The sequence below is a fragment of the Drosophila obscura genome, unplaced genomic scaffold (assembly GCF_018151105.1).
Source record: "Drosophila obscura isolate BZ-5 IFL unplaced genomic scaffold, ASM1815110v1 contig_150, whole genome shotgun sequence".
NCBI lineage: Eukaryota > Metazoa > Arthropoda > Insecta > Diptera > Drosophilidae > Drosophila > Drosophila obscura.
This window is the reverse complement of record NW_024542736.1, coordinates 8,778,918-8,805,505: the sequence shown is the minus strand read 5'-3', so window position 1 is coordinate 8,805,505 and position 26,588 is coordinate 8,778,918. Positions and strand designations below refer to the sequence as shown.

At 48.0% G+C, this 26,588-nt stretch overlaps 9 protein-coding genes across 10 annotated transcripts; 4 read left to right on the top strand and 5 right to left on the bottom strand.

Annotated features, from left to right (window-relative positions):
• The first annotated feature begins 15 nt into the window (after positions 1-15).
• Positions 16-5,766, top strand: LOC111075936 (probable histone-lysine N-methyltransferase Mes-4). The gene is made up of 5 exons (XM_022369464.2): positions 16-532; positions 628-2,104; positions 2,190-4,701; positions 4,769-4,885; positions 4,948-5,766. The coding sequence occupies exons 1-5, from the start codon at positions 232-234 to the stop codon at positions 5,098-5,100; spliced, it is 4,560 nt and encodes a 1,519-aa protein (XP_022225156.2). The 5' UTR covers positions 16-231; the 3' UTR covers positions 5,101-5,766.
• Positions 5,353-12,178, bottom strand: LOC111075937 (glycerol-3-phosphate acyltransferase 1, mitochondrial). The gene is given in 9 exon segments (XM_022369465.2): positions 5,353-5,997; positions 6,066-6,378; positions 6,461-6,798; positions 6,868-7,172; positions 7,241-7,428; positions 7,430-8,224; positions 8,304-8,468; positions 8,937-9,051; positions 11,277-12,178. Coding segments are annotated over 9 exon segments (2,541 nt in total). The 5' UTR covers positions 11,390-12,178; the 3' UTR covers positions 5,353-5,788.
• LOC111075939 (RING finger protein narya) lies at positions 8,772-10,453 on the top strand. Its single transcript, XM_022369468.2, has one exon. It carries the CDS (start codon positions 9,625-9,627, stop codon positions 10,297-10,299), a length of 675 nt encoding a protein of 224 aa, XP_022225160.1. The 5' UTR covers positions 8,772-9,624; the 3' UTR covers positions 10,300-10,453.
• Positions 12,179-12,475: 297 nt separating the features above from the next.
• On the bottom strand, positions 12,476-14,459 carry LOC111075938 (60S ribosomal protein L4). The gene is made up of 4 exons (XM_022369467.2): positions 14,350-14,459; positions 13,956-14,136; positions 13,515-13,885; positions 12,476-13,233 (listed from the first exon to the last, which is right to left on the bottom strand). Exons 1-4 carry the CDS (start codon positions 14,350-14,352, stop codon positions 12,583-12,585), a joined length of 1,206 nt encoding a protein of 401 aa, XP_022225159.1. The 5' UTR covers positions 14,353-14,459; the 3' UTR covers positions 12,476-12,582.
• Positions 14,460-14,603: 144 nt separating this feature from the next.
• Positions 14,604-16,529, top strand: LOC111075930 (programmed cell death protein 2-like). Its single transcript, XM_022369457.2, has 3 exons — positions 14,604-14,794; positions 14,871-15,979; positions 16,045-16,529. The coding sequence occupies exons 1-3, from the start codon at positions 14,687-14,689 to the stop codon at positions 16,298-16,300; spliced, it is 1,473 nt and encodes a 490-aa protein (XP_022225149.2). The 5' UTR covers positions 14,604-14,686; the 3' UTR covers positions 16,301-16,529.
• Positions 16,530-16,548: 19 nt separating this feature from the next.
• On the bottom strand, positions 16,549-18,335 carry LOC111075931 (F-box only protein 9). Its single transcript, XM_022369458.2, has 3 exons — positions 18,077-18,335; positions 17,326-18,013; positions 16,549-17,269 (listed from the first exon to the last, which is right to left on the bottom strand). The coding sequence occupies exons 2-3, from the start codon at positions 18,000-18,002 to the stop codon at positions 16,612-16,614; spliced, it is 1,335 nt and encodes a 444-aa protein (XP_022225150.2). The 5' UTR covers positions 18,003-18,013; positions 18,077-18,335; the 3' UTR covers positions 16,549-16,611.
• A 214-nt stretch (positions 18,336-18,549) lies between these two features.
• On the top strand, positions 18,550-21,256 carry LOC111075929 (DNA-directed RNA polymerase III subunit RPC3). 2 transcript variants are annotated; one of them, XM_022369455.2, is made up of 8 exons: positions 18,557-18,943; positions 19,003-19,504; positions 19,574-19,679; positions 19,746-20,095; positions 20,161-20,328; positions 20,388-20,651; positions 20,725-20,919; positions 20,980-21,256. In XM_022369455.2, the coding sequence occupies exons 1-6, from the start codon at positions 18,669-18,671 to the stop codon at positions 20,553-20,555; spliced, it is 1,569 nt and encodes a 522-aa protein (XP_022225147.2). In that variant the 5' UTR covers positions 18,557-18,668; the 3' UTR covers positions 20,556-20,651; positions 20,725-20,919; positions 20,980-21,256. The 2 variants fall into 2 exon arrangements, with proteins under 2 accessions (XP_041447544.1, XP_022225147.2); XM_041591610.1 differs by lacking the exons at positions 20,161-20,328; positions 20,388-20,651; positions 20,725-20,919; positions 20,980-21,256 and having other exon boundaries at positions 18,550-18,943; positions 19,003-19,508; positions 19,746-19,838.
• Positions 20,646-23,424, bottom strand: LOC111075928 (protein VAC14 homolog). Its single transcript, XM_022369454.2, is given in 10 exon segments — positions 20,646-20,893; positions 20,959-21,201; positions 21,262-21,418; positions 21,421-21,557; positions 21,620-21,728; positions 21,782-22,108; positions 22,182-22,647; positions 22,711-22,941; positions 23,025-23,175; positions 23,253-23,424. Coding segments are annotated over 10 exon segments (2,055 nt in total). The 5' UTR covers positions 23,351-23,424; the 3' UTR covers positions 20,646-20,757.
• Positions 23,425-23,650: 226 nt separating this feature from the next.
• On the bottom strand, positions 23,651-25,932 carry LOC111075935 (major heat shock 70 kDa protein Ba-like). The gene has a single exon (XM_041591720.1). The coding sequence runs from the start codon at positions 25,776-25,778 to the stop codon at positions 23,853-23,855; it is 1,926 nt and encodes a 641-aa protein (XP_041447654.1). The 5' UTR covers positions 25,779-25,932; the 3' UTR covers positions 23,651-23,852.
• Between the last annotated feature and the right edge of the window lie 656 nt (positions 25,933-26,588).

Below are 26,588 nucleotides of genomic sequence, written 5' to 3'. Positions count from 1 at the left end.
TTTAATTTTTGTCTATTCTCTTCTTTGATATAAAATAAATAAATAAAAATCTAAATCGGGATGCCACTCTTTCACAAGATATTAACCGAAACGCGGAATTTCGCAATGCCTATCGATGCCCATGGTTGCACGCCGATACAAATTTTGGCGCACGCGAAGCGCTGTTTCTCTTTCGATTGATGGTTTTCTGCTGGAATTTTAGCAAATATAGTATAGCAAATTAAACAAATAATGAAGCTAAGTGCGGGTACACACTCGGAAACAGATGGTGTGGATGCCCTATGCAATGGATCGTTCCATGCTGATGCTGATATAGCCACCGACGACGCGGCTGCGGGCAACGCCGCGTCCGTGGCATCGGCATTCCAGATAACGGAGCATCTAGAAACGGTAAAGGGGGTACATAAAAGACGCAGCATTAAACCCCATGATGGCGACCTGGAGCTCACCGAGAACGACTTGAATGGCTCATTGAGTCCGAAAAATGCGCCATCCGCCATCAAACAACAGCAGCGTCTCTCCGCATTGAACAGTAAGTACCCACTATGACACACACTTTAACGTTGAATGCCTCTGCCGTATGCTAATATGCTTTATGCTCTCTTGTGTGTCTGCTCGCGTTATCAGGAAAGCGCGATTTAATTAATTTGCAATCGGCGCTGAGCCCCAAATACATTGGCTATGCAAATGCCAACTCCCCGACGCCATTGTCCGACTCGGACGACACTGTGCGCACAACGCGTCGACGCGTCAATCAAGCAGCCGCTCTCAACAACAACAACAACAGCAGCTGCGAAGTACAGCCCAGGGACAATAACGAGGGAACAGAATCACCAAAGACCGTGGAAGGGACACCGCTGCTAGATCGCAGTGAGAGCAAAACCTACATGAGCCCCATCGAGAAGCTGCTACTCAAAAATGGCGCTAGCTCGCCAAACAGCACAGGCTTTGAAACGGATCCCGAAGACGTGGTACCACTAGCCGCCCGCTTAAAGCTGAAACGTAAACTGAAGCGGGCCGCTAAAACGAGTCCGCCGGCAGAGCAAACCCAGGTAGCAGCGACTGCAGAGATGGAAGAACGGACAGAGGAACCGCCTGCGACTTTAGAGATGGAGGAGCAGAAAGTAGAAGCATCTTCAGAGGTGCAAAATCAGACGGAGGAAGCAGCGAATACAGTAATGGAGGAACAGAAAGAAGAATCGAATTTGGAGAAGGAAGAGCCGCCCCAGGAAGCATCTTCAGCTATTGAAGAGCAAGAGGGAACAAGCGATTTACAGCGAAAAGAACTCACTGATGATGCAGTCATCGAAGACACCGTCTCCCTCAATACGGATGTAAAATCTGAGTCGGAGTCTGAGTCTGGAAATTCTTCCTGCGATGTAAATGAGCCAGAGGTCGGCAGCCCAAGGACTTCATTAGGCAACGTACACGCACAAGAGCTGCCTGGCGAACCCGCCGATACGAGTATCAAAACCATTGATTCCACTGACGAACCGAACGACCCAGACTCTGAATTGGCGTTCGCCCTGCCAGCGGCAGCATCAACCGACATGAAATCCCCGCGAGATCTGAGCCCGACGGCCTTTCGACAGCCAGAGGAGAACGGATACGTTAAGTCGCCATCGTCGGTGAGCCTGGACAGCGCCAAAGGTTTATCCATTGTCACCGATCCGGGTTGGCCCACCTATCAGGTGGGTGATCTGTATTGGGGCAAGGTCTTTTCCTACTGCTTCTGGCCGTGCATGGTGTGCCCGGATCCGTATGGACAGATTGTGGGCAACCTTCCAACCCATCCACAGCGCACATCCACGGACAACGCGCCCGTGCCCATCCAGGTGCATGTGCGCTTCTTTGCCGATAACGGGCGCCGCAACTGGATCAAGCCCGAGAACCTGCTGACCTTTGCCGGCCTCAAGGCATTCGAGGATCAACGCGAGGAGGTGCGTATCAAGCATGGCAACAGGAGCGGCAAGTACCGAACGATGGTGCCCAAGCGCACGAAACTTGAGGTCTGGCAGCAGGCCATCGATGAAGCCCAACTAGTTGCTCAGGTGCCCTATTCCGATCGACTGGAGAAGTTCTATAAGATCTATGAGAGCGTTGTGTAAGTACAGACCAAAGAGAGAGAGAGAGAGAGACCTAGAGATCAAAGCTAATAAGTGTCCTTTTTCGCCATTCGTCTATTTCAGAACCCTTAACAAACAGAAACGGAAACGTACCAACTCCATGGCGCAGGACACTTCGGATGTGGGTAGCAGCCTGTACGACTCCACGGACAACTTGCACTCCAAACCGCCCCTTCAGTTGTTGAGCGTGAAGCGAGAGCGCTCGGAGACGCCGACTAGTCCGGCCTTTTCGCCCGTCAAGAAGAGCCAGATGCGAACCAAGCGGCGAAAGCTGAGCAAAGGAGCTGAGGCGGAGACTGGCGGCGACACCACACCATCCCAGGTTGGGCTAAGCGCCGAGAAGAATGCCACTCCTCAGAGTGCGGCGAGCGGCATCTATGAAAATGCCGAATTTCGTCAGCTATTCGATGCCGTCAAGGAATATGTGATGGTCCATCGGCACGACGAGAAAGTGGAAAAGGTTCTTCGGGCCGTTGTGGGCAATATCTGGTCACTGAAGCAGCTCCAATTGCGCGAACTAGAGCGAGAGTTGGCTTGCGGGGAAATCGATCGGCCTCAGGAGCTTGGCTCGGCAGTCGTTGATCGGGAACGCGGCTCCGGCACCACACAGCGGCTATCCAATCGCCTGAAAACGTTGGTGGAGCGACGAAGCCGTACGCCAGTTGTTACGCCCAGTGGTACGCCGACATTCATCACCACTAGTGGTGCGGCGATGGCAACGGATGGGCATCTCTCAGAAATTTCCAAGCCCAAAAAGCCAGTGAATCGGCCCATCGACGAGGTTGTCGACGATATATTCCAGCTGGACAGCAAGTACCTCTTCCGGGGCCTCAACCGTGGCTCCGTCTGTAAATATTGCTTCAAACCCGGCTCAAATCTGGTGCAGTGCTCGCGGACCTGCCACAGCTGGATGCATGCCGATTGCCTGGAGAGCAAGAATAATGGACTGCCCATAAGCAAAAAGGACGGAACGAAGCTAAAAGCGTTGGAAGGTGCATTCTCATCCACCTCGCCGTCGCCCGTTCCCGAAGCTGAACACATAACTGGCGACGCTCCAGATGCGTTAGCCACTATCGCTACCCCTCCGCCTACCATTGAGGTGATCTGCCATGAGTGCAATATTGATGAAGAAGCAACCTGCTGCATTTGTCGGCAAGTCTTGCCGCCCAGTTACCCCTCACCGTCACCCGGCTCGCCGCTGAAGGAGCCAAGCGAAGCAAAGGCACCCCAACCAGTGGACGGGACGATGATAATGTGTGGCCAAAATCTGTGCGGCAGGCAGTACCATGCCGGATGCTGCAAATACTGGCCACAGGCGATCGTCAGCAGCTCCCTAACACGCTGTCCCCTGCACGTGTGCCACACGTGCGTCTCGGACAATCCTCGTAAATTCTTGCCGGTGGGCAGCTCGAAACTAACCCGATGCGTTAAATGTCCAGCCTCGTATCATCAGGACTCGCGCTGCATACCCGCCGGCAGTCGCATGCTGACCACCACGAGCCTCATCTGCCCCCGACACAATGTGGCCAAGACCGATGCCCATTTGAATGTGCTGTGGTGTTTCATATGCGTCAAGGGCGGGGAGCTGTTGTGCTGCGAGACCTGTCCCATTGCCGTGCACTCTGGCTGTCGCGATATACCGATCGAAAAGCATGAGAACTACATCTGCGAGGAGTGCGAGAGTGGACGGTTGCCGCTCTATGGCGAGATCGTCTGGGCAAAGTTTAACAACTTTCGATGGTGGCCGGCCATAATTCTGCCACCCACCGAGATACCCAACAACATTCTAAAGAAGGCGCATGGCGAAAGTGAGTTTGTGGTGCGATTCTTTGGCACACACGATCACGGCTGGATACCACGTCGACGTGTCTATCTGTATATCGAGGGCGATAATGGGGAGAAGCTGAAGCCCAAGTCTCAGCTGCACAGGAAATTCTATAATGGTATAGAGGAGGCCACGCGCTTTCTGAAAATCACCAAGGCCAGGCGCCTTGAGCAGATGGTGGCACGCGGCAACAAGATAAATCCACCACCATATGTGAAAATCAAGATCAATAAGGCAGTGCCGCCCGTGAAGTTCGTGACCAATCCGGAGGAGCATAGCACATGTGATTGCCGGCCCGAGGATGAGCATCCGTGCGGCGCGAACTCCAACTGCCTCAATCGGATGCTGTTCAACGAGTGCCATCCGGAGTACTGCCTTTGCGGCGACCGATGCGAGAATCGTATGTTTGAGACCCGCAAATCGCCGCGCATGGATGTGGTCTATATGAATGACCGGGGTTTCGGACTGGTCTGTCGTGAGCCCATCGCTGAGGGCGATTTCGTCATCGAGTATGTGGGCGAGGTTATTAATCAGGAGGAGTTCCAGCGGCGCATGCTCGAGAAGCAGACGGATCGGCACGAGAACTTTTACTTCCTTGGTGTTGAGAAGGACTTCATCATCGATGCCGGCCCAAAAGGAAATCTGGCACGGTTCATGAATCATTCGTGCGAGCCCAACTGCACAACACAGAAATGGACTGTCAACTGCAACCATCGTGTGGGACTCTTTGCCATTAAAGACATTCCAGCGGTAGGCATTACAATTAAACGCCAAAAATGTATTCAAGCTAATTACAATCATTCATTTGGCCATGCAGGAAACGGAGCTGACGTTCAACTATCTGTGGGATGATCTGCTGAATGACAAAAAGAAAGCCTGCCACTGTGGCTCGGAACGTTGCTCTGGGGAGATAGGCGGCAAGCTCAAAGATAAGGTAAAGTATATTATGGCTTTTGTTTTAGTTCATTCTAACCTATTTAGACTCAATCTTCGCAGACATCCAATTTAAAGCTGAAGCAACAGCAACGAAGCAAAAGCGCTGCCATTCGCATTCATGTACCTCCGGCCAAAAGGGCAAAGAAGTCTTTACCCAAAGTCAAGCACGTGAGCGCCGACGATGAGCCACAAGAGGCTAAAAAGGAGCAGTAAAACGGAAAGAAAAACGAGGAAGAGCGTATTTTTTATATTTTTTTTGCTTTGTTTTTAGCAATGTCCCATTGCTTTTATTGCTGGATCCCAATTGATTATGAAGATATATATATTATACTATTTTTTATTACGCGCATATTTATTCCTCACATGTTACGTTTATCGAGATATCAGATCAGACAATTGTTCAAACAGTACAGTAAGCACACGCTTCAATTGGTTATCATTTCAAAATAAAACACGGATGTGTAATGTTTTTTAAGTGTTCTATTTGTCTAAAATATATATAAAATTAAAAAGGTTTAATCAATCAGTTCAGTATAGTGTAGATTAATTTCTGTTCAATTTTTTTGTTTCCTTTTATGCATGTAAAATTATGTAAATGAATTTGTTCATATATAGATTTCGTTGGTTGTTTTGTCGCTTAGCTACGGTTTAAAGCTGAGCACTTTGGCATACATACATCATACATACATATAGATATATATATATATATATGGTATAACTCTCGTATGACTATAAAACTAGACATATTTTAGTCGTAAGATCCTAGGAGTATGCACTTTAATCTTAAGTGGGGATATACATACATACACTATACACACCACACCACACCACACACACGGTGGCAGCAAAAGAGACGTCGAGCGAGTCGAGTGTCAAAAAATAAATCAAAACCATTTGGTTGTTAGGGTTTGATCTTAAAGTAGCCATCATTTAATTTTGGCACAATGGCGTCTATCTTCTTGACAATCGTATTGAGACTCTCCCGAGACATTTCGTACAGTGTGTTGAGCGAGATCAGGCGCATACCCTGCTGGTTGCACACCTCAATCACAGACCATTTCTCTAAAAGCTTCAGACAGTTGCGCACGGAATCCGTTGATATGCTTTCAGCTGAAATTGAAACCGATTTAGACATTCCATAGATCATAGCAATACTGGTTCAGTATATATAAACTCACCATAGATGCAGCTTCCGCGCTTCACTTTGGCGGATAATTCGTAGATCACAAAGTTAATAAACTCGGACTCGAGCATGGAGTTGCGGTGAAGTATCTGCAGGGCTTGGGCCACCGTCAGGTATGTGCTGGCAAAGGGAGCCAGCACCTCGCAGATGTTGCGCTGCTGCTGAAGTGTGTCGCTACAGTAGAGCAGCTGGGCACCCTCATCATCATTTTCGTTGTTATCCCCACTGAGGTAGTCATCATCGTCCAGGTCCAAATGTTGTGCAAGTCTCCTAGCTCTATGGCTGTCTTCAAAATGTACGTCCTTGTCCTAAAAAAGAAGAACGTACACATATGTATGTAAATAAGTGCTAGACGTCACGGGATATTTATCCTATCTATCGGTACCGTACCTCTTCTGGCAATCGAAGGTAGTCACGGAACAACAGATTGTCCAGATGTTTCTCCAACAAGTGCTCCAATACTTGTGTGGGCTTGTTCAGTATAAACTCATAGCGATAGATCTGACAGTTCTCCAATGCCGCTTCAATCAGCTTCTTGCGAGATACGGCTACCGCAACCGGGGACTCGGACAGCAGCAGAGAATGGAACGTAGTCATCAGTATCGAACTGAGGGCAAAGTGCGGGGCCAGTGCATTCGAGTAGTACGCCAGCTCGATAATGCTCTCCACTGAGTCGATGGCACGAATGAACATGCGACCGTTCTCGTTACGTGTGCGGGTAACCAGACCTACAGAAATCAAGCTTCATATTAAGAGAGACATCTTCAATTGAAGGTCTACAACTAATAGATACATACCTGTGCCAAGCAGCTCACAGGCATAGACCAAGACATGTGAGGATTCGCCCGCGAACCCAATATCCTTGCAGCCAGACAATGAGTTTCGCAAATCATCCAAGGCCGCGGCCAGCAGCTGCTCCTCGGCACCCTGGCGATAGCGGGTGAGCAGCAGAAAGGCCAGCGCGTTTGTGGACATTACAGATGTGGCAGCTGCACAGTCGAAGACTACCTGGCGCGAGATGCTTTCTATGAGATTGCGATGCTCTTCGCACACCACATCGGTGCCATAAAGCGAAGATGTCGATTGGTTGTGCTGCAGGGGTCTGCACACCAAAATAAAATTTAAAAGGTAAAATTAATTCGAAATTAAATCGCATTTGGCAGCGCGTACCTGGCTGCAGGCTTGTAGATCTTGGCATTGCCATCTTCGCGGGCGATTTGGTTAAACGAATTGACCAGCTCGCGTATCGAGTACGGTTCATTGAAGTCAATGCGCATTCGGCCGTACTTGGAGTTGAGTGCCTTCCAGATGCCTGAAATGGCATTTTTGAAGGACTCGGGTATCTTCTTCTCACCCTTTCTGCTCGCGCACAAAGTTGCCATCGACGAGCCGTTCATAGTTGACCGACACGGGCACTAGGAGAGCATCTGGAATGCTGCCGTCCATGAAGGCATTGACAATCACAGAGAGGATGCCGCCCTTCGGCATGCACGGTTTGCCCGTGCGCGTTCGTCCGCCCTCGATAAAAAATTCAACATTGTGGCCCTGCTTAAGTGCATGGGTCAGGTATAGGTGAAGCGCAGCGCGGTAAAGCACATCCTTCTTGCCCTCCACTGGATCGATTTTGCGCTTAATGAAAAAGGCCCCAAGACCACGAAGCAATCCACCAAATACGGGAATCTGCAGGTTATTGCCAGCGGCAACCAGAGGACTGCGTATATCGTTGTTGGTTAATATAAAGGTCACCATTATGTAGTCCAAGTGACTGCGATGCAGGGGCACAAATATCAACGGTGTACCCGGCGAGCGCTCCGATGCGGTTTTAAGCATTTCAATCTGTTTGGTGTTCGTCACGACGCCAGAGAGGAAACATGGCAACAGCTTGTACAGGATCCAAGATGTAAATGCGAGAAGGCCATTATTAAGAGTGGAGCCCATTTCCTTCAGTATGCTGATGGCACGTTGCTCCTGCTTGCGCAAAATTGCCTGATAGGATATACCCTTGGTCTCGTCCTCCTCCGCCTGATCACCGCTAGCGCTGCGCGTGAGCAGTCGATGGCCGTTTTGGGCATAGCGCTGCTCACGCAGCGCCTGTTCAGCGGCTTGTTTAATCGCATGTTTGAGTGCCGGATCGTTGTGAACAATTTCGGTAACCTGCAGCATGCGTGGGATGGGTGTATTTAGGTTATTTATTATTGGTACAAACTGCGGGCGCATTGATCGCGACGCTTACCTGTCGGTATTCGAACTTCTCGCTGCGAAATACCTGAGCGACATAGGGGAAGATTACGCCCCAATCAAAGTATCCATTGAACGGTTTATAGCCAGCATGCGGTGTCAGCTCCAGCATGTTCTCGGTGCCAATGCCATGTGCGACAGAGCTTTGCTTTGTTGGCTCCTGCAACGAGAACGATCAGGGAACAGAACACTGCGGTGATGCAATTGCCATGCGTATATTTGATGTTCGTGAATGAAATGTTACCTCGAACCAGCCACGAGCTTGAAATCCATCCAATGCCATTATAAATATGAGATTCTTTGTTACACACTGCCACTGATATGGATTTTAAGTCAAAATTATAGCATTTCTTGCGCGAATAGCAGCTCCCGGCTTTTTTTTGCAACCAATCGACAGCTTATAGGGTTATCGATTACGACAGGTCTTGTTATTGTCAGAACAGGACCAGGTGGCAACGCAGTGAAAATAAATTCAAATCTGCAGCAAAGTCTTCCTCATTATTTGTAATTCATTGAATGGAAACTCGTTGCGTTGGCTTATCAATGCACTGATAATGCATTTGCGTCACAGTTTTGAGCTGCGGTGGGGTTAAATGATGGATGTGATGGATGGGTGGATGTAACTTACATTCGTTGAACGTAGCGTGACCAGAAGATCGCTGCGAATTGTGTTGATCTTGCCCAAAGACGTGCGATAGCTCAGATTCAAGTTGGGAAACAAGTTGGCGATAATAATGGGTGCCCTGCAAACAGCAAAACGTTATTGTTATTATCAATTATTATATTGCAATCTGCTCGGTCTCCAATTAACCACCGATTGCTTCAAATCAGTAGCTCGCAATTAAATATACAACACCTCTTTCGATTGTTGCAGAGGTCTACAGTCCAACTTTGTTTGAGTTCAATAGCCTATACATTCTTCTATACATGTGTACGTACTTATGTATGTACATACAAATGTGTGAATTAAAGTTAGAATACATTTTAAACTAAGTGCTTGTGGCAGCGCAGCTGATAAGTGTATAGTTGCTCATAAAATATAGCACAGAATTGAACTTTGAGCCGCCATTGTTCCATTGGAATCATCAAAATAAAAAATCACCTGATGCTACTTTGTTTTGATACGAAATATGATAATAAAAATGAACTAATCCAGATAAATGTCGTCTTTGAAATCTACCGCCGAAACAGTGCTACCAGATGATACTACCAGGTGTTAGTTGTGCTGCCACATCATTGCAGATAACTTTTCTTGTATAAAGATTCCGTTAGAATTCTCCACGCCACTGAAAGTTATCTGAAATATAAAATACACCATGTTTCGTGTGCACTGCAACAAGTGCTCGAGACGACGCGATATCGAGCCGGCCATTCCCTTCCAATTGACGCGATGTCATCACATTATCTGCGGCCCCTGCCTAACAGCTTGTGCTGCCGAAAAGAAGTGCCCAATTTGCGGGCGCCCACTGCAGTCAATCGCCATTAGTCGGGACATGCCCATTAGTGTGGCAAACTACTTCCAGGACCCCGCGAAATTTCTCCAGCTCTACAGGAAGATAAGCAAGTTCCAGAGCGAGCAAAGATCATCCGACAACCTTCACTTCTGGCGCAGAGAGCAGCGATATGACGACTTGCAGCTCAAGCTCGACGGCTACACCAAAATGGAGGCTCAGCTGAATCAGCAAACGAAGGTGGAGAAGAAACGCATCGCCGAACTACGCGAGTACATTGCATATCACGAACGTCCGGCGGTGGACAGCTTGGACGGCAGCTTAAGTTCAAGCGAATACATAGCAGCCGGTGGCCACAGCCGTGGCCGTCCCCAAACTCCCTCAGATCACGCTACGACGGACAACACGCTATCGGATGACTTGGTGGAGAGTTTCTGCTTGGACTCGGAAACAGACTTTGTAACAAAGAAATCAAAGCATCATCCAATGTCCACATCGATGAGAAACTCGGGCAGCCAGAGCCAGGACTTTCAAATGTAATTTAAAACAAGTATAGTGTACTCATAGGTCGTTAGTTGGAACTAGTAAAAATTATCATCTCATGTTCTGGAAAATTTCTATGGGATAAGCCAAGTGTTTTATATATGTATGTATATACATATAAATAGTGTGCAGGAATGCTGCGCGCGTACTCGACCTGCCGTGACATTCGATTAAGAATAATGTTTATGGTTCTAAGCCAATTTTAGAAGCCTTTTTATCGCTATCAGCTGCGGTGCTTTACAGGGCAAATTCTCAAACGAGATACGCTATGGGGGGCGAATACGAGATAGCTTTAGTGTCCGATTAAACATTCAGCAACGTAAATAATAATACGAATAATTCCAATTCCTAATCAGATAATTGAGTGCTAATTTTACAGTCCATAATCTACACACAAATGTATGGACAAACCTCTTTTTAATTAAGAGAATGGTTGCCAAGAGTGTTCCGCAAGCGTTCGAACGGGTTGTTGTTATCACGGCAATTGCTGCAACAAAGACGAGGGCAGGGCTCCTCGGGAAGCAGGAAAAAATTGATATGACAGGTAAAATCAAATCGCGATGACCCCCAGAGCAGCCTCACAGCCTCCCTCCTTCGCCTAATCCCGCAACCGGCGGATTGTTGGCACGTGGGGTGATAAGCGGAAATTTACATTTGTGGCTCGCGCGATATAAAATATACAGCCGAAGGGCTAGGCGATGTGAGTCAGACGGTGCGGCAACCACCTGCGCGGCGACAATATAAACAACATGCCCATTAAGCATGCATTGGATAGGGCCCCCGCCCCCCGCTCTCGTCTATAAATAACGGCGCTTCTTCTGCCTAGGCCACCTGCGTCACGGAGCAAATTACTTGAACTTGGCAGAAGAGGAACGGAACGGAACATACATACATAGTACATACAGTAGGTACGGTAGGTTCTAATAGTAGGATTTATTTGGCTTCCATCCACAGCCCACAAACACTACACTCACCTCGTTTTCGCAAACACATAGTAGATGATGAGTGCAACTGATGCAATCTCTATGCCGCCGAGCAAAGAAATCTCAGCGACACGCTGGGCAAAGTTCAAGACAGTCGATAGCATGGTTATGCTGCTTGCCTTGTCTTGCCTTCGTGTGGCTTCAACACTATTTGTATTCAATCAGCCGCCGGCCAAGTGATCGGAAGTGCGTGGTATCTCTCAGTGGTGTTGATGTCCAGTGTCCGGAGATGTCAGACAGCGTCCCTTTCTAGTTGATTATCGCCCAATGGCGGTCGGGTGGAAAATATGTATAGATGATGCCGTACCGTACCGATTGCTGCTGAACAAACAATAACAAAACGGCGCACATTGAGTGTTGTTCCAGCGACGACGCTCTCTTCTGACTCTCTCCCGCTCTCGCTGATGCTTGCTGATAGCTCCTCTCCTCTCTACGTTCGTATTGTTGGTGGGGGTTGTATTATTGCGTTCTACTCGAAATATAACCAGACATCGCCCGTCGTGTCGCGACCCGCCATTCGGCGTTGACTGTGTTGTGCATAAAAAAATATCGTATGATTCTTTTCCTTATGCCGATTTTGGCTTAATTTCCCCGGCACGAGATGAGACGATGACAGATAGAAACCACTTTTTGGCTAGCAGCATCCACTAAACCGCAGCGCAAAACTTATTGTTGGAACAGCTGAACTTGTGCAGTCTTTTAAACCGGTTTTCACTCTGCTAGTCGCTCTACTCGAGTGTGTACTTTTCTCGCAGTTTCGTAGTTAATTGAATCAAATTCGCGTCCTTTCTTCTGCCTTTGTGCTGAGGACAGTGCTTTATGCGCGACAGACGAGCGTCGGACCGAGCGGTTCGAGTGTACAGAGTGGAATAAAAGCGGCCGTCCACGGTTGACGCTTAATTAAATGCCAATTAACGTGTGACAGCAAGTATGTATGCGCCCTGCACATGCCACATACATATATGACGAGTACTTTTACTTATATACGACGACCAAGATCGGCGCTGCACGAAGATAACGACAGCCGATTCCGTGGCATCCCGAAGGCGGCTGCTGCTGCTGGCGTTATCACAGAGAGGCGAGCGACAGGGCTGATAACAGGGCTTCTCTCAATCAAAGACAGAGAGAGTGAGAGAGTGGAGCACAGCAAAATGACCAACAGTAAATACTTAGAGCCTAAGACTAAATTGTTTAATCAGTAATTACTTTCGCACTGTATTATGAATAAAATTCATACAACTTTTGTTATTTATTATATAAAAAGAGTGTGTGTCTGCATTACTTGGGGAAAGTAAGTTTACTTCTTGGCCGCTGGCTTCTTGGCGGTGACCTTCTTCTTGCGGGCAGCCAGGAGCTTGGCGCGGTTGGCGGCAGCCTTTGTGGCGACATTGGCGAAGTGCGACTTGGCCAGCTCGACGTTCTGCTTCTTGGCCTTGGCCAGAACCTTGGCGACGGTGCGCTTCTCGGCAGCCAAAGCGGCACGGCGCTTCAACACCTCGGCGTATGGGTTCAACTTGATCAGCTGACGCACGTTGGTCAATGGGTTCAGGCGGCGGACGCTGCGGAACACGCGCTTGCGGGGATCGCGCAGAACTTTGCGGATCTCCTCCGACTTCAGCAGACGGGACAAGTCAGTGTTGGCCATCTTGGGCTGGGGCAGATTGTAGCCCTTCTTCAAGGTGGCTGGCTTCTTCCAGGTGCCGAAAAGATCGTTCAGGCGCGAGAAAGCAGACTCGGTCCAGATGACAAAGCGACCGACATGACCGCCTGGGGCGAGCTTCAGCAGATTCAGCTTGTCGACATTGATGGTCTCGATGCCGGGGATGTTGCGGAATGCCTTGCGCAGACCCTCGTCCTTGTGGTAGACAACCAGGGGACCACGGCGGGCAACGCGACGACGATCGCGCATGGTACCACGGCCAGCACGGAAGCGCTGCGACTTGTACACCTGTTGAAGGGCACATAGACAAGAAAATTAGTTTCCAGATTTCCATCTGTTAACCTTCTGCATGGCAAAAGTACATGCTTAAGATGGGCTGTGGCTCTCCACTGCAAACGGTTGCAACTTTGAATCAGGTTACACTCGTAACGCCTAGGAGAGCAGTTATTCTGGCAACGCACCAATGCTCCAAGGAGCACGTAAACAGACTGACAATCAGTCACTACTCGTCAGTTGTTTACACGTTGCTGGATTCGATTGGATTAGTTTCGTTTGACTCTGTTACCCACCTTTTGGATGTCAGCCCAGATCTTCAGGCGACGCAGGAAGATGACAGCCTGCTTGGTCTTCTGCAGCTTCTGGACCTCGTCGGAGACAACCAATGGGAACTCGGAAACACCGTCGATGACATGACCCTTGGACTGCACGAGGGCGGGCACGCCGGAGGCAGCGATGGCCGACACCAGAGCGTAGCGGCGCTGGTTGACATTCACCTTGCGGTGCCAGCGACGGAAGGTCTTGGTGGGGGCGAACATGCGTCCACCACGGCACATGTTGCCGAAGGCACCCTGGCCGGAACGGTGAGTACCACCACCACGGACACGGGGAATACGTGCGACGGCACGGCCGGTACCCCAGGACTCGGCAGAGGTTTGGTGACCTGATCAAAAACAAAAACATCAATTATTTTCCATGTTTACGTCCAGCATTCCGGGGGGGCAGCCACTTACCAGCAAGCTCGCTCACGGCGTACGGCTGGCGGTTGTTGCGGCGCAGCAGCTGGTGCACCTCGTTGACCACATCCGGACGGATGGGTGCCTTGAACACCGCTGGCAGGCAGATGTTCTTCTCCTTGGCAGCCTCATTCTTTTCCGTGTACACGGAGACCAATGGCCTGGCGTTGCCTAAGCTCTGTAAACAAAAACCAAAAGCGTCCGTTTAAACGTGTCCAAAACCATAACATGGCACTGGCCGCCGCACACCACACACTAAACTACACACAACACGTGGAGGTTAGGCTGAATTTCACGACACATTTTCACTGTTTTCGCATTGTTTTGTGTGTAAAACCCACGTTAATGAAGCTGGCGGCGGCCCACGCACTCATGTTGCACACTTTCTCACCATGTTTGTTGATTTTTAAGCCCAATAAATGGTATTAAAGATTCTGCAAACGCAGATACCGTCCTCTTTTTATTAAGAAGAACGAAGAAAGAAAGAGAGCTGCCGGAAATGGACGAAAAGTGCTGGAAAACGCGGTTTTCACAGCGTTGCAATATTAAACTGTCAAAAAACATCGGGAGTACTATCGACCATCTCGATGTTTTAATACAATTGATACGATATTTTTGAAAACGCTTGGGCGGTCACATTAATTACAGTATATTGCGCAGATAAATTCGCGGTCACACTGTTCGCTCTCATAAAATATAATAAAACGAGCGTCAAAAAATGATTAAAAATGGCCAAAAATAAGTCGACGGTGTACCTAGGATACGAAGATGAGGAAGTTACAATTAAGCAGGAGCAATTATTGAATAGCAGCACCAACAAAATTGGTGGTCTGCCCGTAAGTAGCTCACATCTCACATGCAAATGTGGCTGGGGCCAAGAGCGTTGATAATTAAAATTGATTTTTACACCAGGACTGGCCCAGGCATGAGGTTACGGTGCCAGCCTGTCCGCTTTGCGGCACGGTACGTCCGTTGATAGTGCAAATGTACGCGCCATTGGATCGATCTCAGTTTCACCGCAGTCTTTATGTGTTTGGGTGTGTGAGCCCCGCCTGTTCGCAAAATCCAAAGAGCTGGGTGTGTGTCCGTACCCAGCACTTGGACAATCAGTTTGATGTGATCTCTGAGCAATCGGTCAAGACGACGGCGTCGCCTGCCAAGCATAAGAAAAAGCCCAAATCTAGTGGATTGCAATCGGTAAACTGGTGCAGTGGAGTGGATGATTGGGGCGACAGTGAGGGCAGCAGCGGTGGAAACGGGCGTAACGATGTCTCGGAAAGAATGGACGAGGCTATGGATCTGACTGCCGACGACGAACAGAATGAGCGGAATGGGAATGTAAGGCTAAATGCTTTGCAGTACGCCAAAGGAGGGATGGAAATGGAGGACTCGGTAAAGCAGGAACAAGTCAAGATTGGTGATGATGAAGACGACGAAGACGAGAGCACGTCTGTGGAAAATGACTTGGTTTGCGGCTTTAATCAGATCGACATGAGCTCGCCGCAGAACGCAGATGAGGATCCGAATGCAAATTGTGCAGCAGCTGCCGCTCCCAGTGCGGATGTTGCTGGCGCAGGTGCAACTGCAACGATTTGTGCCGAGATTGAAGGTCCCGAAAATGATGTCGTCCTGGTCGATACACCAAAAAAGCCGGAACGTGACTTAATTGCTTTGCTTAAGCACACTTCAATACCGGCCACCCTGGGACCCCTCTCCCAGATTAAGGATCTTACCCTAAAGTCATACTTCATTGCCGTGGATGTTGAGAGCAAGGCCAAGGTGGAGGAGTTTGAGAACTATGGCGGCACCTTATCCATGGATCACATACGTGATCTGTATCAGGAGTACAAGCTGAGGGACGACGAATCGGCACATTCCCCAATGGGTGGTGGTGGTGCCTCATCGTCTGGCGAGCCATGTGACGATCATGAATCTTATGAGAAAGCATTGCCCGCCCATGGCGATATTGTTTTTCACAATTTCATAACAACCATTCAACAAAATCCGGGCCAAGTGCTGAGGTAATTTTGTCCCTGAAAACTTGCTCAATATGAATCAATATAATAAGCATGAAATCCCGTACCAGGTATTCCCGAGATGCGTTGCCATTGCTGGTGGCACCGCTCACCGATCCTCTGCCCAAGTGTCAGAACTGCAAGGGCGAAACCATCTGCGAGGTGCAGCTGCTACCCACGCTGATTCCCAAGCTTCGATTCCAGCACAATGGCTGCAATGCACCAATTGAGTACGGCAACGTGCTGGTCTTCACTTGCCTCAAGAGCTGCTGGGACACACCCGACCTGATGCGCTATGAGCACATAGTTGTGCAGTCCGAGTCTTAGATTGACGCAAGTAATTGCGAGCCGGAGAAACCACGCCATGCTGTAGCTGCGCTAATAGTTACAGAGAAAGAACATTTTAAACGCAAACTGCATTCACGTAACCGAAGGGGGAAAGCTAAGCTTCTCAATTGTCCTAGGAAGATTTTATGCTCTAGTTGTTAAGAACGTTGTACGCTTTTAGACATGCCGATGAAAGATAGTTGCTAAAAATATCTCGTTATTTCCACTCTACCCGAAGATGTTTTCAATTTTTCGGGGAGGCACTGCATACTTTTTTTTTTTATTTCCATGCTTACAGGAACGTTTATAGCTTAGACCAATGGTGCATCGGCGTCTAGGTGATAACTCTTTACAGGCGAGAACCACAGCGAAGGATATTTTGTGTCCGTTAGGTCAAACTCGGAGCTAGTGTCCTCCTTGTTGCGTTTCTGCACCAGCGTGTAGTGTGCCCAGACCAACTGGGCACAGCGACGTTTGGGTGAGTGAGTGATACGCAGCTCAATCAGAAACTGTGTGGCATTCGAGTCCTCGTCGAACGGCATGACACTGCCACGTCTCTGGCGCATATGTCCTCCGGTGGTTCCCCTTGACTGTGACTGTGACTTCTGCAGCACCAGCGTTACTGTGTTGCCAAATAGCCGGTAGCGACCACGCATAACATCTGGTCGTAGGTTGTGCAGGTTACGAATCTTGGTGACACCCTGCGATGGCTCGTCGGCGCTGGTCATCATGATAACCTTGCCATCGGGCATAAATCGAATATACCGGTAATATTCCACCAGCTGCACAGGACGATAGAATTGGTCCTGAAAACTGTTTTCGCCCATTCGCAGGTACGTGGTTTTGCTAATGTAACACCCGCTAAAATTAACTCTTTCCCGACGAATAAACATGTCGCGCCACGAGTAGTAGACGGTTGAATTCTCGGCATCTTGGGCATCTAAAGTACCAATGCTGTGGCCCCAAACTCTGCAAGCAAATCGATAATCAGATAATACAATTAATATGCAGGGAGAGGGACCTACTTTGCACATGCCAGTCGCCAGAGCTCCTCCTCGCGTGCGTACACATAGAAACCTTTGCAGACAGCGGCGCATTGATCCAGTGAGCGCATATCCAACTGGGAGGATACCACCCAGCGCAGAATGCGCATCACAATTTCGGGCGGTAAATCAGATATGTGCAGTCCTGTGGAGAGGACACCGGGATCCCTGCTGGATGCTATTAACTTGCCGTTGTACACATTCTCTTGACGTAGATCATGCTGGAACTTTTCGTATAGGTTGTCAATCAACTGGTCGCCGCCCTCTATCCCTTCGGGCTGCGGCTGCCCAAGATCAAGTTGCTTGGAAAAGTCGCTGGCCAGGTTATGATACTTTTTGTTGACTTCGTTCTTTAGTTTTTGTTGCTCATAGAATTTGAACTCAATGTCAGGTACAATCTGCGTGGCTTTGCGATAGAAAGGTATTGCGTCGTAGACCTTTCCTCTTTGCTCCAGCTGTACGGCCGTGCGGTACAGACTCTCCGCTTTGGCCTGCAATATATCAGCCTCACTGGCATGGCCAGGGCCAGTTGACCCACCGGTGTCCACCTGTGTGTGCTCCGCCTGCACTTGTAGCTCCCGCTGCCAGCTTTCGCGAAACTCATCCAGAGCACTTACCCCCTGACCTTGAGCCTCTGTGTCTGAATCCACGTCCGACATTGTTGCAGACACTAAGCAGAAAATGAAAATAAGTTAAAAATAAATCGCCAGTTTATTTTGACGCAATTTCTAACCTGAAATAACTTTAGTATTTGTTCCTGGACCTTTTAGAAGATGAAACCGAGTAAAAGATGTGGGCGAGAACTGTATTTATAATGAAGGGCCGCGCGTATTGCTGATAGTGGCCGCGGGTTTCACCCCAGAATCTTGTAGTTTTTGACCGGGTGCAACATGTGGCCATTGGTAAGACCCCTTAGATTAAATTTATTCAGATAAAACAGTAACGTAACTGTATCTGAAAAATATGTTGTTTTTCGGTGGACTTAGTGACTGCAAAACCATCGATGGCACTATCGACACCATCTGTGGGATCGATCAATCGATGGGTTTTGTCCATCGATATCATACATCGATCGAATTAGGCGCACTTAATCACCTTACAGGAGCTCAACAATCAACAACAACGAACAAATAATAATATGCAACACGCAGTAGGCTTTTTTTTTTAGTAATTTAAACCTTTTTCGTTGGAAATGTTGATGTATCGATGGTAGAATGTAGGAATGAGAAAATATTACAAACGTTCTATCGATATCGATAGACGAAACAGCTGGATTCAACGAGGTTTGTTATTGTCCAGCTGAACGAATTTTAAAAAAAAAAAACATGTCTGCGGACTACGCTCATCTGTGCTCTGCGATTGTGGAGCAGTGCTTCGGAAAAGTGTCGCAGTCAGTGACTGATTGCTTGTTCTCAGCAACCACGCGTACATTGTCGCAAATCGCGAACGCCACAAAGTTTTCCCGGAAGGAGGTGGGACTAGCACTGTCGGTGCTAATCAAGTTTCGTTTGGTGAACTTCGAAGCATCCAAGCTGAATCCATTTGTGCCAGAATATTCTCTTAGGCGGCCAGATATTCTCTGTCTGCTGCGTTACCCGCGGTAAGCTATAGCCATCCAAAACATAATTAGAAAGAAAACATAACGAGAATTGCTTTCAGGTACATTCATATGGTGCAAACAAAGTATGGAAATGTTGGTGCATCTATTGCAGAGGAGCTGATCAACGCGGGCTCGGATACAGCGAGCGCTATACTGATCAAGTGCCTATCAGAAGGAGAAACCAAGGCGGATGGTGCCGAATCCCACCGTAACACCTTTCTTCAAATGATAACCGATCACTATATCATAAAGAGGCCGGAGCTTATATTGTCGGAAGAGCAGGATGAGGTGCTGCCGAAATTCGAGAGCAACGAGTGTGACTATTTCAGGCATCCCAACGTTGATCTTCAGCTGATAGAGAAGATACGAAAAGGCGAAGCAACATTGGCAGAGGCCGGCGACAGTGCCATGATCTGGAACATCAACTATGACCGATTCCATCAGGACTTTCGGGACTCCATCATGATAGACTCCATTGAACGCAAGCTGGGGGAAAATGCTTCCGAGTGCTTTCGTTTCATATTGAAGATAATGTACAAAACAACGGATCCCTGGCAGCGCGTGGGTATAGAGACTCTTATTGGATCATGGTACAGAGTAAAAATCTGTTTCTTCTTTGCTCCCCCACAGAAACTTTCCAACCAAATCACTTTTGTGGATATTAAACAGACAATCGAGAAGAAATCGAACAATTTGGATCTTATGAAGCACTTGGATCAGTACATAAGCTTATTAAGTAATAACCAATCAACCAGGGAGGGAGAGGCCGATTTGTGTACCATATTTTGTTTAATCATTTTAGCTGATGACTCCCTCGGTTTCCTTCGAAGAGTTGGTGACATGGGTGGCGGTCTGTATGTTGTGGATATGGAGCACGCATTTCAATCGCTTGCTTTTGCGTGCATTGAGTCTGTGATTACAGAGCGTTTTGGTTCGAAGGCGGCACGCATATTTCGTGTGATACGCTTCAAGAAATTTATAGAACAAGAGGATTTACAGAAAGAGGCCATGATTCCGGCCAAGGAGGCCAAATCACTGGCCTACAATTTGTTCCAAGAACAGTTTATACACGTGAAGGCGATCAAGAAAGCTGGTGGCGGTGGCAATGGTCTGGCGAAGTCGTTTTATCTCTTTCAGATCAAGGAAAAGGATGTAAGACAATTTAGACACTTTCACTGATTCAGAAAGTGTTCATATATATTATTTTCTCATTGCAGTCTGCGAGGATGTTACTGGACATTTGCTACAAGTCCCTCTACAACACCATCGAGCGTTCCAATTTTGAGAAAAATGAGCACAAGGGTCTTATAGAAAAATCCCAAAGGCTGGACAGCATTGTGGAGACCATGAAGGAACGGGGAGAATCTGACGAATACATAGCTGAGGTAAATCCAGGCTTTTACCAAACAACAATGATGTCTTACGTGTTCTCCTTGTATTTCAGATTGTGGAGACATTCACACCACCCGAAGTTGAGATCCTTAATAAAGTTAAACATCGCATAAAGACCTTGTCGAAGGCTGAACTGACCATGGACCAAACCATCTTCCTCCTGCAAATGTATCAGCATCATTGTACAATTTTACCAACGGGCATTGGCAAATATAAATAACAATCGAAGAGCAAACGAAGAATACGATTATTCGAATCATCTTATTTATTGAAAAATGCTAAATTTGTATTCAACTTCTGGGATCTCCTGTTTTAGGTAAATATGGGGGGAATCATGTTTATTAAAACACACAAAAATGCGATTGAACTGACTGCACGATTAATCACAGGTTATTTAAATAGAATATGCTTAAAGAGGTGTATTATTCCGGCGTAATTACGCTACGCTTTCGATGCACGATTCGCTGTTCCCGGTGGGCCTTTTGCAATTTAATGAAGTGCTGTTGCAGAGCATCAAAATCGATTCCGCTTTTGTATTCCAGCGAGCTTTGCTCATCGCTAAGGCAGACACAAAAAACACTGATGTAAGTAGCTATAAGTCGGAGTAAATACAATCATCTTACATGCGATCCTGGCCCCAATAGTTGGGCACGCACTGAAGACGATTGCGGAGAGTGTCGAAGGCCTCCGTTTGCGGCAGCAACATGAGAATCCCAAACAGAGCGTGTGCCAAATATTGTGCATCGGCGCCATTGTTCGCTTTCGATACCAGCGTCAGCCGCAGCGGTGCAAATATTGGCGATTCGATCAGCTGCACAAGTTTATCCAGTTCGTTCAGCAGTTCCAGAGTCACTTCAACGTCAGCACTTGAGTGGAGAAGTAAATGGTAAGCGAAAGGGTTGTACGGATATGCCGAAATTACCTACAATAATACGACTAGCTGAGAGACATGTTGATAGCTTTGCGCCAGTAAGCACAGCGACAGGGTGGAGACCGGGCAGTGGGCCCAGCTCTTGTAGAGACATTGAAACAGATCGGCAGACTTTTCGTTGGAAATGTTTCGCAAGCTGGTACGCAACTCAACAGCTCCGTGGAGGTCAATAGTATGATATTCAGCAGGCGCACCACAGTGGAGGCAAACTTCAAATTGGGCACTTCCTCTGCAATGATCTCGGCAAATGTGCGGTAGATGTATTCAGCATTCAGCAGCACACACAGATTTCTGTTGGATGGGCAAACCAGTTAATTTATTTGCATATTTCTGACAAGAATAAATGAATTTACCTTATGATCAGGCTAGCTCTGTTTTCCAAAATCAGTTTCTCTTCGCTAAAGAGGTTCAAAAGGCTAAGTAAAAACTTGCGATAATGTGTCTTGTTAAAGTCATTTAGATCTACAAAAAATAATTCGTAACTTGCATTATTTAGGGCTTGATTTTCTGCTCACCCCTTGTGTCCTGCGAGTTGACAATCTCCGCCAGAACGGACAGACTTTGGAGCACCACCTCATCAGAGTTGTCGGCGAGCGTGGATAGGAGATTGTTATTCAAATTGCTGGCATGCATAGACATTTCATTGGGAAAATTGGTAAACAAATGATGCATCCATTTCAGCACAGCGATCTTTGTATGCATGGAATTATGCGTGAGATACTGCGACAGCACATCCATAATGGAGCGCAAGTCAATCTTGGCAATGGTCTGCGTTTTGAGCTCCTTGGTGGAAACGAGTCGCATCATCGAGCTGTTCACAGACACGGCACACTCCTTTATGCCTAACCAAAAGAATATACGGCTGTAATTTAATACAGTTTAACCTTTCGCACTGCCAAATCTGATGTGTCTTACTGCGTTTGGATTCCACATTATATTCGAGGCAGGGCAGAATGGCGGTGAATATACCGCCAGCAAATGGCAATACATTTGGGCCAAATATTTGCACGAATTCCCGAATCCAGGTGATGGCAATCGACTTGATCAGCTCGTTGGGCGACTGGGCATGGGTGATCAGCGTATTAATGGTGTCCTCCATCCGCACCGAGGACGAGTCGTTGCGTATCGACTTTAGAAACTGGCTGATTGTCGTCTCGCACATGCGCTGTATTTCGGGTGTGTTATCCTCGAGCATGACGAACAGGCCATCCAGGATCTCCGTGAGATAGTTGACCATGTTGATATCTGGGACTGCATTTAAGATCGATATCCATGAGATTACATATTGGCGTCCAAACGCATCCTTAACGTAGATATGCTCTCTGAGCAGTGGAATGAAAGCCTCCAGGTTGAAGGTCTGTGAGGATTCTGTAACAATATCCTTTATAGAAGGAAAGTTGTGACCTTATTCTGCGACCATTAAATAAATGTAATCCAAGCTTACCTTTAGCAAACGGTCCAGTAGTTCGCTGCCATCCTTCACCATTTGATCAGAGTCAGTGACTAGCCTGGAAAGTGCACCAAATAGCTCTGGAAAAAAGGGTATAATAGCGGATCGGGCCACCTTGACCACATTGTACAGCGATTCACAGGCAAAATAACGCACGCGCAAATCTGGATCGGAAAGGCAATTCAGTATGGGCGTCACAAGTTCATTGACGTACTTATCCGAGTCCTGGCATCGAGAAAACAACACACGGTTTTGTATCTCAGTTAAAATTTATGTACATATTTGTTGTGTGCATTCCTGACACATACCTTTCCCAGCCCTAAGCCAGTTGCTGCCAGTCCGATAAGAGCCCCTTTCCGCCGATTCGCGTCCCGTGATGTGGCATAGTCATTAGAGAGAACTTCAATTAGTTTACGAATCTGCCCCGAGTTGTTCTTGTGGTTGAATTCCGTCACCATTCTTCATGATGGAAGTGCAACAAAATGTTTTGATTAGGAGTGACGAATCTGGTTCGAATCTGTTTGCTTTTTACGTACTTTTCGATCTCTTGCGAGGCCAATTTCCGTTTCTCGTATACCTTGTCGCCCAGCGCCTTGGCGCAGGATTCACTCAACGGTGCATAGGGCGGCTCCATTCTTTAAATTTCTTTCAATAACAAATGAAAATAAATTGTAGGCGGTTGCGAATTTGTGGATGTTATCCAGCTGATTGGGCTGCCCACTCATTTTCCACATCACAAAATGTGCTGCTGGGCGCACATTTTTCCGTTAGATTCCGCTAAAAGATACGTTATGGGTAAGCAAGGCAGTATGAGCGAGAGAAATATATGCTCTTCTTTGGGTTTCGGGAAGTAGCGCAAAGTCAGAGCAACGGCAAAATAAATCAAAAGAGTTTTGCATTTGTTTTAAATATTAATAGAAAATATTTATTTTAGTCGTTTTTACTAACTTAAACATTTAAAATTGGTTGCTAACATAAAACTAACTCAATTCAGTCGCTAATACTCGGAAAGTCTATGTTGGAGATCAACCCAACATCCTTATCACTTTTTAAAACATAAAATGAACTTCAAAAGAATCCATTAATGTAGAAATCTCTATGGCTTCGGGCTCTGATTACGATCGTTAGGAGGGTCCTTAGTCGACCTCCTCGACAGTGGGTCCAGAGTAGCCCCCAAATCCACCGGCCTGCTGGCCACAGTTGGCTCCTGCCGCAGGACCTTGCGCTGCTCCCTGCTGATGCATCTTTGCCATTATCGGGGAACAGTGCTTGGTGAGCTCCTCCATCTTGTGGTCGAACTCCTCCTTCTCGGCGGTGGTGTTCGTGTCCAGCCACTTGATGGCCTCGTCGCACTTCTCCAGGATGGATGCTTTATCGGCCTCGCTCAGTTTATCGGAGCCGGCCTGTTCCACGGCCTGCTTAACGTTGAACACATAGCCCTCCAAGCTGTTGCGGGAGGATATGCGCTGGCGCTGCTTCTCATCCTCGTCGGCGTAGCGCTCTGCCTCGTTCACCATGCGGTCGATATCAGCTTGGGATAGGCGGCCCTTGTCGTTCTGTATGGTAATGTTCTTGGCCTTGCCCGTGCTCATTTCCTTGGCCGTGACGTTGAGGATGCCGTTGGCGTCCAGGTCAAACGTGACTTCGATCTGGGGCACGCCTCGTGGTGCTGGGGGAATTCCCGACAGCTCGAAGGTGCCCAGAGCGTTGTTGTCCTTGGTCAACGCACGCTCGCCCTCGTACACCTGGATGGAGACTCCGGGCTGGTTGTCGGCGTACGTGGAGAAGGTCTTGGTCTGCTTTGAGGGAATGCGGCAGTTGCGCTCGATCAGTTTTGTCATCACTCCGCCAGCAGTCTCTATGCCGAGGGAGAGCGGCGCCACATCCACCAGCAGCACGTCCTGGATCTTGCCGCTTTGGTCGCCACTGAGGATCGCGGCCTGGACAGCAGCCCCGTAGGCCACCGCCTCGTCTGGATTGATGGACAGGTTGAGGCTCTTTCCGTTGAAGAACTGTTGGAGGAGGCTCTGCACTTTCGGAATGCGCGTGGAGCCGCCTACGAGCACGATGTCATGGATCTGGCTCTTGTCCATCTTGGCATCGTTGAGGGCCTTCTCCACCGGCTGCAATGTGTTCCTGAAGAGGTCTGCGCACAGTTCCTCGAAGCGTGCGCGGCTCATCTTGGTGTAGTAGTCGTGGCCCTCGAACAGAGCATCTATCTCAATGGTCGCCTCCGTGCTGGAGGAGAGGGTGCGCTTGGCCCGCTCGGCCGCCGTTCGGAGGCGTCGCAGAGCACGAGGGTTGGTGCGCAGATCCTTCTTGTATTTACGCTTAAACTCATCTGCCAGGTGTGTGACCAGTCGGTTGTCGAAGTCTTCGCCGCCCAGATGGGTGTCTCCGGCAGTGGCCCGCACCTCAAACAGGGATCCCTCGTCGATGGTCAGGATGGACACGTCAAAGGTTCCGCCGCCCAGGTCGAAGATGAGCACATTGCGCTCGCCCTTCAGATTCTTGTCCAGTCCATAGGCTAGCGCGGCCGCCGTCGGCTCATTGACGATTCTGAGCACATTGAGGCCTGCGATGCGGCCAGCATCCTTCGTGGCCTGGCGCTGTGAGTCGTTGAAGTAGGCAGGCACTGTGATGACTGCGTCTGTGATGCTTTCGCCCAGATAAGCCTCGGCCGTCTCCTTCATTTTGACCAGCACCATCGAGCTGATCTCCTCCGGAGAAAAGCGCTTCGGTTCGCCCTTGAACTCAACGCCAATCTTGGGCTTGCCCCGATCGCTTACCACCTTGAACGGCCAGTGCTTGATGTCCTCTGCAATCTTGGGATCGTCGTACTTGCGCCCAATCAGGCGCTTGGCATCGAAAACTGTGTTCATCGGGTTCATTGCCACCTGGTTCTTGGCGGCGTCGCCAATCAGACGCTCCGACTCTGTGAATGCCACATAGCTGGGCGTCGTCCGGTTTCCCTGGTCATTGGCGATAATCTCCACCTTTCCGTGCTGGTAGACACCCACGCAGGAGTACGTGGTGCCCAAGTCGATTCCAATAGCCGGCATTCTGTTTCTGTTTTATATGCGTTTAAGTTGCACTGAAACTTGTATTAATTTCGCTAGTAGTTTGTTCTTCTCAATTGGTATATTTATTTTTTCTTTTGTTCGAATTGAGGAAACTGTTCACTTTGCTTTTTGCAGTTAGTTTTGGTTTTTAGTTTTTTTTTGTTTCGCTGTTGAGATGTTTTCTCTTCGCTTGTTTGGATTGAATTGCTGCGAAGAGAATCTGGCGGCTGTATTTATACCCGGCCGCTCTACCAGCGAAACTTCGAGAGCTCTCTTCTAGAAATATCTTGAATGTTACCCTGAATCGCATGCGTCAGAGCGAGACAACAAGTCTTGGCAGCTGACAGCAAAGAGAGCACAAACAGCTAGTACTCGGAAGAGAGGGTGAATTGTTAACGAAATTTCTCGACTTTTCTCTGTGCCAAAATATCTGTAACTGACCTAACGCAACAAGCGGTTTTATTTTGTCAATCTAGAAATTTCGGATGATTTCTGGAAACAAATTGGTACAAATTTGTGTCCAGGTGAACTTGCTTTAACTTTATTGCACTTTTATTATTGAATCGACGGATTAGTTAAATGAGAATCACTAAGGAAGCTACAAGTAATTTCGGTGGGCTAAATGTATGTTTTTATGTAAGAAACAAGTTTTTAAAGCCACAGTGCTCCCATATATATTAATGCTGTACGTCTTTAAGTTCTTCAAAAAGTAAACAGTAATATGTATATAAACACGATCAGAATTAATTGTTTTAGACATTTATTTAAAATTTATGAGTTTAGTAACAATCGTTGTTGTGCTAATCAAAT

What these genes read in the sequence shown, in the direction of transcription:
- LOC111075936 (XM_022369464.2), top strand. Translation starts at nt 232, where the DNA reads ATGAAGCTAAGTGCGGGTACACACTCGGAAACAGATGGTGTGGATGCC. An exon ending in GCGTCTCTCCGCATTGAACA is followed by an intron (nt 533 to 627) that starts GTAAGTACCCAC and finishes TCGCGTTATCAG; the next exon opens with GAAAGCGCGATTTAATTAAT. An exon ending in GCGGCAAGCTCAAAGATAAG is followed by an intron (nt 4,886 to 4,947) that starts GTAAAGTATATT and finishes CAATCTTCGCAG; the next exon opens with ACATCCAATTTAAAGCTGAA.
- LOC111075939 (XM_022369468.2), top strand. Translation starts at nt 9,625, where the DNA reads ATGTTTCGTGTGCACTGCAACAAGTGCTCGAGACGACGCGATATCGAG.
- LOC111075938 (XM_022369467.2), bottom strand. An exon ending in CGCCGTGAGCGAGCTTGCTG is followed by an intron (nt 13,886 to 13,955) that starts GTAAGTGGCTGC and finishes GTTTTTGATCAG; the next exon opens with GTCACCAAACCTCTGCCGAG. An exon ending in TCTGGGCTGACATCCAAAAG is followed by an intron (nt 13,234 to 13,514) that starts GTGGGTAACAGA and finishes GCCCTTCAACAG; the next exon opens with GTGTACAAGTCGCAGCGCTT.
- LOC111075930 (XM_022369457.2), top strand. Translation starts at nt 14,687, where the DNA reads ATGGCCAAAAATAAGTCGACGGTGTACCTAGGATACGAAGATGAGGAA. An exon ending in ACAAAATTGGTGGTCTGCCC is followed by an intron (nt 14,795 to 14,870) that starts GTAAGTAGCTCA and finishes TTTTTACACCAG; the next exon opens with GACTGGCCCAGGCATGAGGT. An exon ending in AATCCGGGCCAAGTGCTGAG is followed by an intron (nt 15,980 to 16,044) that starts GTAATTTTGTCC and finishes ATCCCGTACCAG; the next exon opens with GTATTCCCGAGATGCGTTGC.
- LOC111075931 (XM_022369458.2), bottom strand. Translation starts at nt 18,002, where the DNA reads ATGTCGGACGTGGATTCAGACACAGAGGCTCAAGGTCAGGGGGTAAGT. An exon ending in TGGCGACTGGCATGTGCAAA is followed by an intron (nt 17,270 to 17,325) that starts GTAGGTCCCTCT and finishes ATTTGCTTGCAG; the next exon opens with AGTTTGGGGCCACAGCATTG.
- LOC111075929 (XM_022369455.2), top strand. Translation starts at nt 18,669, where the DNA reads ATGTCTGCGGACTACGCTCATCTGTGCTCTGCGATTGTGGAGCAGTGC. An exon ending in CAACGGATCCCTGGCAGCGC is followed by an intron (nt 19,505 to 19,573) that starts GTGGGTATAGAG and finishes GCTCCCCCACAG; the next exon opens with AAACTTTCCAACCAAATCAC. An exon ending in CTGACGAATACATAGCTGAG is followed by an intron (nt 20,329 to 20,387) that starts GTAAATCCAGGC and finishes CTTGTATTTCAG; the next exon opens with ATTGTGGAGACATTCACACC.
- LOC111075935 (XM_041591720.1), bottom strand. Translation starts at nt 25,778, where the DNA reads ATGCCGGCTATTGGAATCGACTTGGGCACCACGTACTCCTGCGTGGGT.